General features: G+C 48.2%; 2 protein-coding genes across 2 annotated transcripts; both read left to right on the top strand.

Moving 5' to 3' along the window:
- Positions 1–1,389: 1,389 nt before the first annotated feature.
- On the top strand, positions 1,390–3,408 carry LOC124667234 (pentatricopeptide repeat-containing protein At2g41080-like). Its single transcript, XM_047204540.1, has one exon. The coding sequence runs from the start codon at positions 1,390–1,392 to the stop codon at positions 3,331–3,333; it is 1,944 nt and encodes a 647-aa protein (XP_047060496.1). The 3' UTR covers positions 3,334–3,408.
- Positions 3,409–4,570: 1,162 nt separating this feature from the next.
- LOC124660847 (extensin-like) lies at positions 4,571–5,972 on the top strand. The gene has a single exon (XM_047198683.1). It carries the CDS (start codon positions 4,571–4,573, stop codon positions 5,696–5,698), a length of 1,128 nt encoding a protein of 375 aa, XP_047054639.1. The 3' UTR covers positions 5,699–5,972.
- The last annotated feature ends 7,997 nt before the right edge of the window (positions 5,973–13,969 follow it).

The following is a 13,969-nucleotide window of genomic DNA, read 5'->3' on the forward strand; positions in this document are numbered from 1 at the left end:
CTAGTCGGCGGTGCTATCGTGGTGCAAACGGGACTCCACGAACCAGATTCACTACTGGAGAGCCCAGTCGGTTAAAGTGGGTTGTTGTAGTATATGACAATTTTTCGTGAATTGTTTGATGTTATATGGAAGTTTTTTGTATGCTACAAAGTCGTCTTTATTTTGCTGCGAGCGCGTGAGCGAGATTCTATAATGAATCTTTGTTAAATGCTACAATGATGCTAAAATAACACAGTTTTTTGCTACACGGTCGGTATTTTTGTGCTTCAGTGAAGCACCCGTGAGTTTTTCTTTTCTTCAATTATGGGAACGGGGGACACGTGTCCAGAGAGGCGGGGGATCTAGGAGAATTATCTGGCGGGGACGCCCATTGCTGTGCAAATAAATAGATAACAGTCTAACAGAGGAAGTACTAGTAAACAACACACATATCACTAGATCATCGGTGTCTGATTACATAATAATAAGGCCACGACCTAACTTAACAACAAGAGATCACAACATGATGAAGATATCTGTGAACCACAACATATGCCTGGATCAATCACATCGATAGGATACATAAGATCTTAATGAACTAACCACATCAAAATAAAAATCATCATCTCAGTTGGATTATAGGGCAGCCTCAACCTTGGCATTGCCGTCATAGACATCTACATCCTTGATAACCAAGGAATAATCCTTGAACTCCCAATCTGGATTTCTAGGCAGCAACTCCTCTTGCCAGAACCTCCGGTAATCCGCCCTTTCCTCCTCCTCAAAGGCGGCAAACTCGCTCTCTGTGATTGATCTATCATCGTCGTCCTCATCATCGGCCGCCGCTGCAACTTCGACGTCAGCGATGGCCTGCTCGAAAGCCTCGACGGCCAGAGCGATCGGATCAGCACACTTGTCTGAGAAGACCGCGTTCTCCATGGGAACTCCCTCGACGGGATGCAGATGCTCGGCCGTCGGCTCTTTCCTTTTGGTGGGGCATAGCTTCGGTGAACACTCCTCTCCGGTGACCGCCTCGTTGATCATGATCTCGTTCTCGCCGGTGGAAGCCTCCGCCTCTGCCATACTTCCGGACTTCAGCGAGAAAAACTCCTCCAGGATCTTGCTGCCGCGTCGTCGACCCGTCGTGTCGATCTATATAAAGGCGGAACGGAAGGGAGCCCTAGATTTAGCGGGCTCGGCACGGAGTCCAGTCCGTCTTCATTACCAGTTCCTTCCCTCTCCTTGGGCCAGTGGGCCTTATCTTCAGCGATGAGATTGTGCTGGGCCGCAGAACTGGCAGACGAGGTGTTCGCATTGCCAGTCGCCTTGTCCAAACTCGCCATGCTTCCGGTAGCCGCGCCGGCCATCACCACCACGGCCGCGTCGTAGCGCGAGCCCTCGCACGGCCACATGGCCAGACCAGCACTCAAGACGCTCACCGCCGGCGCACGGGAGGCCAAGGACGAGCTCATCCGCCTCTGCACAAGCGGCCGGCTCAAGGACGCCGTCCGCCACCCCTTCCGCGACGTGCTCTGGTCGGACGTCAGCCTCTTCGCGCACGTCTTCCGGGCCTGCCGCGCCGTCCCGCTCCTCCGCCAGCTCCACTCCGTCGCCGCCACCTCCGGCGCCGCCGCCGACCGCTTCACCACCAACAACCTCCTGCTGGCCTACGCGGACCTCGGGGACCTCCCCACCGCGCGCGACCTGTTCGACAGAATCCCCAAGCGGAACGTCATGTCCTGGAACATTCTGATCGGGGGCTACATCAAGAACGGCGACCTGGGAAGCGCGCGGGAGCTGTTCGACGAGATGCCCAGGAGGAATGTCGCCACCTGGAACGCCATGGTCGCCGGGCTCACCAATGCAGGGCTTGACGAGGACAGCCTGCAGTTCTTCCTCGCCATGCGAAGGGAGGGGTTGCACCCCGACGAGTTCGGCCTGGGGAGCGTGTTCAGGTGCTGTGCTGGGCTCGCCGACGCCGTCTCCGGACGCCAGGTCCATGCCTACGTCGTGCGGTGTGGGATGGACACTGACATGATCGTCGGGAACTCGTTGGCTCACATGTACATGCGGTGCGGGTGCCTCGCAGAAGGAGAAGCCATTCTCCAGGCGCTTCCTTCTCTTACGGTTGTGTCATTCAATACCACGATCGCTGGCAGGACGCAGCATGGCGACTCGGAGGGGGCACTGGAGTACTTCTCCATGATGAGAGGTGTTGGGATCGCGGCAGATGTGGTCACCTTCGTCAGTGTTATTACCTCTTGCTCGGACTTGGCAGCGCTTGCACAAGGTCAGCAGGTTCATGCGCAGGTTATCAAGGCTGGAGTAGACAAGGTTGTGCCAGTCATTACCTCCCTTGTGCATATGTACTCTCGCTGCGGATGCTTAGGCGACTCGGAAAGAGTTTACTCTGGTTATTGTGGATTAGATCTTTTCCTTCTCAGTGCAATGATCTCAGCTTGTGGGTTCCATGGGCAAGGACATAAAGCAGTTGAGCTCTTTAAACAGATGATGGATAGAGGGGCTAAACCTAATGAGGTTACTTTCCTGGCCCTGCTATATGCGTGCAGCCATAGTGGTCTGAAAGACGAAGGCCTGGAGTTCTTTGAGCTTATGACTAAGACTTACGGGTTGCAGCCAAGTGTGAAACACTACACTTGTATTGTGGATCTTCTTGGGCGATCAGGTTGTCTGGATGAAGCAGAGGCCCTTATCTTGTCAATGCCTGTACGTGCTGACGGGATCATATGGAAGACACTGTTGTCTGCCTGTAAGACCCAGAAGAATTTTGACATGGCTGAGCGGATCGCAGAACGAGTCATTGAGTTTGACCCTCAAGATTCTGCGCCTTACGTCCTGCTATCAAATATTCGAGCTACCAGCAAGAGATGGGGAGATGTTAGTGAATTGAGAAAAAATATGAGGGAGAAGAAGGTGAGAAAGGAGCCGGGTGTCAGCTGGGTGGAGCTTAAGGGCCAGGTGCACCAGTTTTGCACTGGAGATAAATCACATCCAAGACAAGGGGAGATCATTGAGTACTTGGAAGAAATGATTGCCAAGATTAGGGAGTGTGGCTATGCACCAGACATGAGCATGGTGTTCCATGATATGGAGGATGAGGAGAAAGAGGTTAGCTTAACTCACCACAGCGAGAAATTGGCTATAGCATTTGCGTTTCTGAGCTTACCCGAAGGAGTTCCTATCCGAGTAATGAAGAATCTACGGGTGTGCGATGACTGCCATGTTGCTATCAAGTTGATATCTCAGGTCACTGGTCGAGAGATTGTGGTCAGAGACGTAAGCCGCTTTCACCATTTTAGAGATGGCAAATGCTCTTGTGGAGATTATTGGTGAGGGGAGCATTCAGATGTGGGAATATCTTTCCCATCTGCTGCAGAGACAAGATTTGGACACTTGGTTCGTGGACATTTTGAGCCTTTGAGGTCACCAGGTTTGGTTGATATGCTACGCAACTGCGGCATGGGATGTTCGATTGACTATTTTGAGTTTCGATTGGTCTGGTACCAATTTGTCTTGTATTTTATACATCATAAGTAATTTATCCTCCCAATGGTAATTTTTTTTGTTGGTTCTTCGATTGTAATAAATTCATTTAACTCTTCAACTTAAAAATAATCATTGCCTTCTGTAAGTTGATGGACTAGCATTTTTGCCCAAGTCTTGCCAGTGTTCTGAAGTTTAGGATATGCCTTTTAAATGCTATGAACATTTGTGGACAGTGCTGAAATACAAGAGTTTCTTTCTCTACAACTAATCATCTGGTTCTCGCTACCTGATATTTCATCATTGGCCTATTTATTTGCACTCACTAATTAAATATCTACTCAGGCTGTTCATGAAGTTGGATATTGTGCTAACAGTAGAGTGATTCTTGGAGCAACAACATGATGCACCACTGCAAAACTGAAGGTGAGTCTCTTTTGCTTGTCATGCAGTATACTCTGATTGAATGTCAAGTGGCTGTTTTTTTTGTTCAGTCCATGCATATTTTGATCAGTAAGAACAGTGGGTAGAGCCCACTGGTATGTGCATATATGGATCATACAATATATTGATTGACGTTGTTATGCCGTAAATTAGTTTTGGATTATTCTATTGGCATTGGCTGTGCTTGGTTTTGAATAGAAATTGTCAGTTCTAATTTTCTTTTTTGGATCATGCCATTTGTTTGTACTAATGGCACCACTGGTGTGTATCATTTGATCTGGTGCTTTCATTCAGTTCTCAGTTCGGGGTAACCTGGCATCCATTAATATCCCATGTTGATGATCCAGTGGCCATTATGCTTCTTTTTTTGCAGTCGACAGTGGCAATTATGCAGAAAGGTTATTCTGTTGCTCTTCTTTATCTCATGAGGCCTTCAGAGTGGGTTCGTTGGAACAAACAACCGAGGCCCAATGGAGGCCTTTAGACATAGGCTGATTTATTATTAGGGTTATATTCTTCTTGAGTACTACGCATACTGCCAGTGTCAGTCGACCTCACGGCGCTCCGGCCGAACAAACAGATCGCCTCAAAGAGTCATCAGATCGGCGACTCATCACCCACCCCCAGCATCCCATCAAGCGCCATGGCTTCCCCGCCCCCTCCCCACCCGCACCAACACCAGCTTCCCCCGCACCAGCTCTCCCACCCGCAGTACCAAGCCCCGCCGCCTCCTTCGATGCCGCCGCCGGCATCGGCGCCGTCAAAGGCCTTCGATCTGGAGGTCACCGTCGTCTCCGGCAAGCACCTGAAGAACGTCAACTGGCGCCGCGGCGACCTCCGCGCCTACGCCGTCGCCTACCTAGACCCCTCCCGCCGCACCGCCACCCGCCCCGACGACGCCGGCGGCTGCAAGCCCGCCTGGAACGAGCGCATCCTCCTCCCGCTCCCGCCGCACCTCTCGCCGCACGACCCCTCGCTCCTCCTCTCCCTCGACGTATTCCACTCCAAGCCGTCCGACTCGCCCAAGCCGCTCGTCGGCTCCGCCCACTCGCCCCTCCGCGACCTCCTCTTCCCCGCCAACCCTAACCCTAGCTCCGACTCCCCCGCCTCGCCCATCATCACGCTCCCGCTCCTCCGCCCCTCCGGCCGCCCCCAGGGCAAGCTCCGTATCCGCGTCGCCCTTCGCGAGCGCTCGCCTCCTCCTCCTCCTGAGCCCCAGTATCCGCCCCCTCCCTCCTCCCCCTACTATTTCCCACCCCCTCCACCCCCCGCTTACTCCGCCCCGCCGCAGTACGGCCTAGACCAGTACTACCGTCCCACTGGGTACTACTCTGCCCCGCCGCCTCCATCTCAGTACGACTACACCGGAGGCCCCTCCGCGCCTGTGGAGTACGGCAGGCAGTATGAGCAAAGAGCAAGGACTGAAGCTGCGCCTGGGCAGTATGAGCAGAAAGGAAGGACCGATGGTATGCCTGGACAGTATGAGCAAAGAGGAAGGACTGAGGGTCTGCCCGGGCAGTATGAGCAGAAAGGAAGGACTGAGGGTGTGCCTGGGCCGTATGAACAAAGAGGAAGGACCGAGGGTGGAACTCCAAGCGGAAGGTATGGACTAGGCACTGGGCTTGCTGTGGGCGCAGTTGCTGGTGCTGTCGGAGGGCTCGCGATTGATGAAGCTGCGAAGTACAAGGAGGAGAAGGCGGCAGAGAGGGTTGGAGAGAAGGTGGCGCCTGCTGGAAGGGACGATTACAGCGAGTACCGCGGCGAGTATTGATGGGAGTTCAGGCTGGTGAGGATGCGCTGTGAGTTGGTTCCTCTCTGTTCCTGTCAATGTGGGAATAAAGTTGCTCTGTGATTTCGTGGTTTGCTCTGTATATGTATATATTTGCTTCAGCCACATGAATTACCATGTAGCTTGTGCTTATGCTTGCAATTAAGACATACTATTTGGGTTGTATCAAGAAGGTTTCGTGATTAGCTTTGAAGCTGTACTTGTAACTTGATGTCTCTCTGCATAACCGTATCTCTTATCTGAGTTGCGTCTTGTATCTGCTGCGTTAGTCTCTGTATATCTGGTCATTGACATTGCTTTGAACTCCAGTTTTATGGTTTTTTAGAGTCAAATTATATTTATTTGTAGAACCGCATACCATATTTTATATCACTTTTGCTGCTGCATACATATCTACACATGATTCGCAAGTTTGGATAAACGCTGCACTGTTTTTAGTGATCACCCTGTGTTTAAGTATTTGGCTATTTAAAGGCCAGAATATGGTTAGAGCAGTTATGGTTCTGTTTGTCTTGCAGTCTCGTAGTGTAGTTGGCAATGGTCTGTAGGGTAGTGAAAGTGGCACATAGAAATCTAGATCAACATGGATTTGCTTCAGAATAAGTTACCATATTAACAGAAAATGTAGACTTTTATTTTATTTCGCACACTTCCTAATTTTATGACACCTGATCCCTGCAAACTCATCTAGTCATATGTGCTTTATATGAGCTCTCTTATGTTCATTCATAAGGTTGCAAGCGGGGCGGGTTGCGGCTGCCCGCTACAAAGCATCGCGGGACAACGACGTATGTGCGGACCCTCGCGGTTTGCCGCAACAAACCGCTAGAATTACAGCGGACAGTGCGGCAGTCCGCATCATCCCGCAAACACACACACTGATCAGTTGAGCTAGCTACGTATATGCTGATCGATCGGAAGCGATCGGAAGCTAGCGCATCAGCTCGCAAGCGCACGCGCTGATCAATTGCATTAGCTATGTACATGCTGATCGATCGGAACCAGTTTTGTACAGCTGATCGATCGGAAACTAGCATGTCAGCCACCATTGTCCAGCGGAAAAAGACAATGAGATTGAAAAAATCAGTAAGATACTGCTACTGGTCTAAAGATAAGGTAATCTCATAAAGAGCAGTTCTAACGACTAGGACATCAACTTACTTCCAGTAGAAGAATGGAAAATCATACGAAATCAACAAAATTCATGCTGTAAAAATAAAATTCAGTCTCAGACAGATTATTTGGCCACTAATTTTCCGCACAAAAATCACACGAAATCAATGAAATTCATGTTGTCAAAATGAACCATGACCACAAGGTACTGAGCTGATTATAAACCAAAAGGTAGTGAAATAGCAGAATCAAACACCATGCATTCTTAGCATCAAATTATCAGGCTATATTATTCACAATGGTACTTGCTTCTGTTTCGACCACGCCTTAGAGCTTATCTAACTGATCCCCAATATGGATGTAGAGGAGAAAATTTGCGACGGTAACAGCCGAAGCCAGCGATGGAGAACTCTTTTGGCTCATTACAAAAAATAAGATTTGCCATGTACATAGTTGTTGATCCTTTACCTTGCAGTCTAAAACCTGCAAAACACATTGGAAAAGAGTAGTAAATCAAGATGCACACTGACATCGCAAGAAATAACCACATTGCAACAAATCAAGTATGCAGTTTCATTTAAAACATTGTTGCACTTTCCAATCGGTTGAATATTAGGCATATACATAGTATGGAGTAAATCAAACTTGAAAACAAAACACAGATTCAAAATCAATCCTAGCATATTAGGCACTTGTTCGAAGGAGCTGAATATAATATGCACACGCTAAACAGAGGAATACAGAAACACATAAAAAGAATAACCATTCAGTCAATTTAACTGACGAAAGAAATGTCTGAACAGCTTTAAGTTCACATGTGAATTTATTTGACAAAAAGGAATGTTCACAGATGGACAGAACTCCTCTATACTGGCAGCAAACTGAACCTCTACACTGACAGCGTCACTGAAAGCCGCTGACACTCGTTGGAGTAAAACTAAAAAAAGCAGACACTCATCTATACAAGCTAATCTACTGCATGTACCGTGCTCAAATATGCAGAAGAAACCCCCTTGTCCTAATCACAACAGCCAAATCAAAGCATCTTTACTTTTGCCAAGAATAAGAGAGGCGTTTTTATTTGTTCTAAGCTAACCGATGAAATATTTCAAATGTTACAAGGATAAATATATATATATATGATGGCTGAGGGGAATGTATTCACAGCATGGGGAATTCGCTCGATGATAAACTCCTTGAACTCTTACTAGAATCATAACGTGTGGGCATATTACAGAGGATCATACACACAGTACACTAGATTTTCTCGATCAGTAAACTGTCAGCCAGGTTTAATAACTTCACCAGTTTACCATAGTCAGGGTTAATGTACCGGCCAGAGCCTTGCACAGGTAATTGAATCCTTGGCTTCTTTCTCATCTCGTCTTGTTTTTGTATCAGACTGAATAATTCCGCTAAAGAAGATATTAAATGAAAAGAGTGGTGTAGTTGTACCAGTCAATACTCACGTCACAGATCCCATGGTTCATGAAACAAGAACACAGACAACTGGGGAGGATCTCGAGTGACATACCTTGGAGATGATCTTGGGCAGTGATTTCTACAGATGCCAGGGATCCTTTGTTCTTGGAGGAGAGAATAGGGCACATCAACGATGTAGATCTTGCGGAAGTTGATAGCGACGAAATGCCGGCGGAAGTTGACGGTGGAGGAAGAACTTCTCCGTCGACGATTCCAGCAGGGCAGTCCGGATTTGGAGATGGCGGCGGCGCCGCCATCAACCCCACCATCAAGAACTGCGAGCGGGTCCTCCGAGACGGGGGTGAGTCGGAAGAGGAGGCCGGGGCATCTCCTGTGTGGCGTCGACGGTGACGGCGGCGGCGGTGTGGAGGCGGTGGTCAACGAGGGTCGGGGGAGAGACGGAGTGTGCGCCAACTGATGGTTGCGGGCTAATGCGGTACTGCGGGCTGCTAGCGGGCCGAGAGGCGTGACCGCTCTATCCCGCTACTATCTACGCGGTCGGCCCAGCGGTGCCGCGCGGGCGTTTTTTGCGGGGCGGCCTAGCGGCGTGGCGGGTCATCCCGCACCACTTGCAACCTGATTCATTCAACTGCATTACTATTTTCTCCAAGCAGTATGAAAAACCATTGGTTCACTTATCAAACTAGAATTCCTTGAACTTGCATTGGTGATGTATATTTGCCGTTTATATAGTTGTCGGAGAATTTTTTTTGCCTTGAATATTGTAAACTTAACAACTTATTGTTGGATCTCACGATTTTTGTAAGAGCCAATCTATGTTGTGATATGTTGCATATTTATTACTACATCTGAGTGTCTTCAAGATCACCATAGTCCTTTAAAACCAAAAGAAATATGGACATTGTGTTCTTGTGACAACATTTGGACATATTGAACATAAAAATGCCTACTTCTCCAGCTCCTCGAGCTAGGTTGCACCCAAACATCTTTTAGCTATGATGGACTAACATCCTTGCTTGACTTGCAACCTTAGAGATATCTTGATCCTGCAGTGCTGCATACCTTTTTCCACTTGCTTGTGTTAACATCCTTGCTTGACTTGCAACCATAGAGATATCTTGATCGTGCAGTGCTGCATATCTTTTTCGACTTGCTTGTGTTGCAACAGATGAGTAGTTTTCACTGAGATGATATCTGGAAACTTGCGAGCTTCTGAAGGCTGTGCACTTGTCCCTTAAACATTTTACCTCTTATGTGGTGTGTGAAAATATAACGTGATGGTATTTTCTGTAAAAGAGACATATCCAGTCTTTAAGCCGAAACAAGGTAGAAAGTAGCCGAAACTCTGAGAAAAGCCATGTTTCTGCCACCAGATATCTTTATCCAACAGGTGCAACACGAGTGCATTTGCAACAAAAAATGCCAAGAGAAACGGCGCGTTTCCTTTTGATAAGTTTTGACACTTTATTTCAGTTTTAATTCACATAATGTCTTAGTTGTTACATAATGCACGGCGGAATTTACAATTGCGCATACATCATGTTATGTGACCAAAATGTGACTCGTCACTCGTGCTTCTGAATGGTAATGTTGATGGGCATGCGATTCTTTACAGAAGCAATAAATTTGTATGTTAAGTGGAACAGTGCCAAAATAGAGTATCCGAGACCTAACACCTGGTTGGTGACTGGCTAGAATCTATGGAGTTAGTAGTCAATACTGGGGATATCGGTAATTTGGAAAATCATATCTTATGCCACTTCATATTATGATTCTTGGTTCTACTTGGGACTACCTCAGGAACAGCTAAAATTGTTAGCCCAGTGCAATCTTAGCAATAACCCACACATTCAGACAACTGAAGTTAGCTTTTGATACGGGACATAATAGTTGAGTTAGTAGTCAAAACTGGGGATATCTGTATTTGGGAAAATCATATGCCACTTCATATTATATGATTCTTGGTTCTACTTGTCATTACCTCAGGAATGGATAAAATAGTTAGCCCAGTGCAATCTTAGCAAGAATCCACACATTCAGACAAATGAAGTTACCTTTTGATATGGGACAGAATATTTAGCCCAGTGCAATCTTAGCAATAACCCCACCTACCTGAAAAAAGTTTTAAAAAGGCCTAGCAGTTCTCCGTTATCTGTATTTAAGGGCTTCATTGTGCAGATGATTTACTCTTAGTCACATTGACTTGGTAGTTGCTTAAGTTGAACCATGATGCTTTCTTGCTCCTGCTGTAGTCTGGAACGAAACTGTGGCAGAAGGTAGTTAAACTAAGTTTGTAACAGTCTCTAGCTGTAGGTCTTAATAGTGCAGATTCTTTTTTCTATGGAAGCAATTTTCCTTAGAACAGAACACTGTATGCAGTATAATTGTGAATATTTATGCATATTATACATAAAGACGTAATAGTTTCTCGCTTTCCATCTAAGCCCAATATGCAGTTAGTATGTTTTTTTTTGTATGATCTATTGTTTCTTGGAATGGGCTATCATCATTTTGAACGTAACATTCCTTAACACTATCAGTGTCTATGTAGAAAGGATTAAGTGTTGACCATAGCACCTCTTGGTGCTAGAATGATGGATTTATCTGGAGTACCAGCTTGTCCATTTGTGATGTCTCGAGGTTTTGATACATGGTTAGTGCTGTTGTAGTTTGATTATCAGAGGGATTCATACATTATTCAGTTGCATTAAATAAACTATGTTGCATACACACGAGACTGTAAACTGTTGTGGATCTCTGAAGGCTCTGATGATAAGTGACTGTTGACGTTGTGATTTGATTACTGAAGGAACAACATGTCAGTTCTCGGTTTTAATGGATGAAACTTTTATTGTTTACATAATTGAATATGAATATTGGACCATCTTTTAAAACTTGAAGAAACTCTTAAATTTTCTTTGTGCACCATACTCTTCCAAGTTCTTGATGATAGTATTTCTCGTGTGTTTATGTCCCTGTTTTCGGATTGCTCTATTATATGGCTTATCAAAATTACTAGTATATACCTTTGGTAAAACTGGATTTCGGACTGAAATGATCCATTGTACCAGTATAATGTCCCTGTGTTGAAGTGCATTTATGTGTTTCCTCATGTTTCTCCTGCCAGTTAATCTGGTGTGGAATGTTATACACAGTAGGTAACTTTTTGTTGCAAAGATACCCCGTCTTGACATGTCTGTTTTGTCTGGTCCATGTGTAACCATTTTCCCCAGTACGTAAATATCGACATGTTTAAGCTGTAGCCATCATTATACATTTGTATCCATCCAATAATTTCACTCATGGTCTTATAATGTCCCTGATGGTGGTGAGCTCCAAGCTAACACGGAGTTTACATCTGTTTGTGATTGACCTGAGAACACAGGGAATGGGTGAACGTCTTTGTAAAATATGGTTTGCTAGTTATCAGTGTTGAAACGTACAAAATGATTGCTCTGCTTCACAGGAAAGAGTTCAATTTCCGCATGACACAGGAAAAGTTTGTTGATTCTGTCAGCTCGGAAGTCGACCTTTTGGTCGCCGTAGGAATCTTTATGGATGGCGTCAAAGGCTGAGAAAAAGCCAAGCCGTAACTACATACATGATCAGGTAAGCGGTTCATTGTATGTGTACAAAGTTAGTTTACTTACTGTGCTCGCATATATATCTCAAGTTGAGTACTCGTTATAGCATAATCTATCTTACGGGCTTCTTATCCTGGGTTTTGTTATTGGGAAATGACCAGATAATTTGCTGTTGCTCTCCCCTCCTTATAAAATCCTTATACCTTGTTCGTCGGCAGCGAGTTATTAATCCCGATTTTTATTGAAAAAAACTGCCAATCTACTCGTTTTTGTTATGCGAGGCAGAGGCCCATCCATATGCCATGATTGCTGTTCTATGGTGGCACATAGATTGGCGTGTTGTTTATTCTGCCATTCCTTTGCGTACACCGGCCGCGGACAGGATTTCGGGCCGGAGCGGCCATCACCACAGGCTTAAATATGGCGAGGCTAGTCGCTGGTCCAATTAATATGGGCCGGCTGACGTCGACTCGCCTGGCCTGGTCTGTCCACAGAAGGAAGCTTTCTGCGCCGTCAAGCTGGTGCTTCTCGCGCCCGACACGTCGAGCTCTAAGTTGCTGATATGCTCATAGGCACTCATGGATGCCCGTCGCCTTCGCTTCCATGATGATGATGATGCCACACGTGACCTTTTTGGTGCATGGAGAGGAGGAGAGATTCAGAAGGCCCAGATCTTATCGCCTTTTGGGCTTTTTGTCTAGCCAGTCGCCACCATCCCTCTGCCTCTTCGCGAGCTATTCAGTGAACATGAGGGCATCTCAAACGGGCCGATGCATTTTAGACGTCCGAAATATTCGATTATGTCCGTTTCTGTCGGCGTCCGTGGCCTAGGGTGACTGTTTGCGTCGGGTACCTCTAGCGGCGCGGATGTATTTTTTTAGCGGAGACAGCGTCAAACTCGTTAATGGCGTTTTACGCCCCGTCGAGGACTGCCGCCGGCGATTGACCGTTCCCGCGCGACGACGGTCGTTCCCGCGTGCCCAATACATTGGCAAATTTCGCCGGCGTTTCGCGCTCGCGGGAAATGACCTGCACGACAACGCCATTTCCTGCCCTGTCGTGGCTATATATGGTGGACATCGGTGGGGGTGACGGGCACACCTCAAGCTAAACCCTAGCATCCATCCATGGCCGACCACAACCTTAGTTGGGAACACGTTGTTCAGATGTGCCGCCACCTCCACCCGGAGGAGGACGAGGAGGTAGTCGCCGCCGGCATTCAGGCCGAGCAGCTGGACCTGGAGGTGGCGGCGGCGAAGGCGGAAGTTGCCGAGGCGGCAGAGCGCGCGGAAGGGCGCCTCGCGGCGACCAGGGCGGAGATCGCCAACACCATGGCCGAGCTCGCCGACGCCAGGGCGGAGCTCGCGGAGGCGAGGGCGGCCCCTCCGGCGGCCCCACCAGCGGACACCATCATCCACGACATCGCGGACGACGACGCCCCCGTGCCTGGTCGCTTCGAATGCGCCCGCGACCAGTTCGTTCTGGTCGCGTTCTTCGAGACCCTGGTTGGGGACGCCCTGCGCCGTCAGGCTTGGTTGGCGGAGGAGGAAGCCCACAGCTATGCGATCGTCATGGCTCGAGGGTTAATATGCTCCGACCTGGACTCGCTTCAGCGGAGGGGCCCTTCTCCTGCGCGGGTCGAGCAGGAGAACCGGGAGCTGGCGGGCGCCATGGCCACCAGGGAGGAAGCGGTGGCGGAGGCGGCCCAAGCGGCGGCGGCCCAGGTGGAGGAGGAGGCCAACTCTATGGCCAGGACACTCCTGTGGGACTCCTCTCTGGCCGAGGCCCTCGAACGCCGCAGGCGGGACGGGGTGACCAATCTGCGGCGTGCCCTGCGTGCGGAGTGCGCGAAGCGCTCGCGCTTTGACGACTGCGCGGACCCCTCCAGCGGCCAGTAGTAGGCCGCGCGAATGCGAGCAACCTAGGCCGGTGTAGGCCGCACGACAGCGAGTAGGTACGGCCGTTGTAGTTTTAGGTTAACTCGACTAACCATCTCTGTAAAGATGGTCCTTTTGGTCAATCAATAATAATGAAAAAATATTTTGCTTACCTAGTCACTGCCGCTGGGCCTGAATGCACCCAACGCGGACACTTTGCGTGACTGTAGAGCGTT

This window comes from Lolium rigidum, chromosome 6, assembly GCF_022539505.1.
Source record: "Lolium rigidum isolate FL_2022 chromosome 6, APGP_CSIRO_Lrig_0.1, whole genome shotgun sequence".
Lineage (NCBI taxonomy): Eukaryota > Viridiplantae > Streptophyta > Magnoliopsida > Poales > Poaceae > Lolium > Lolium rigidum.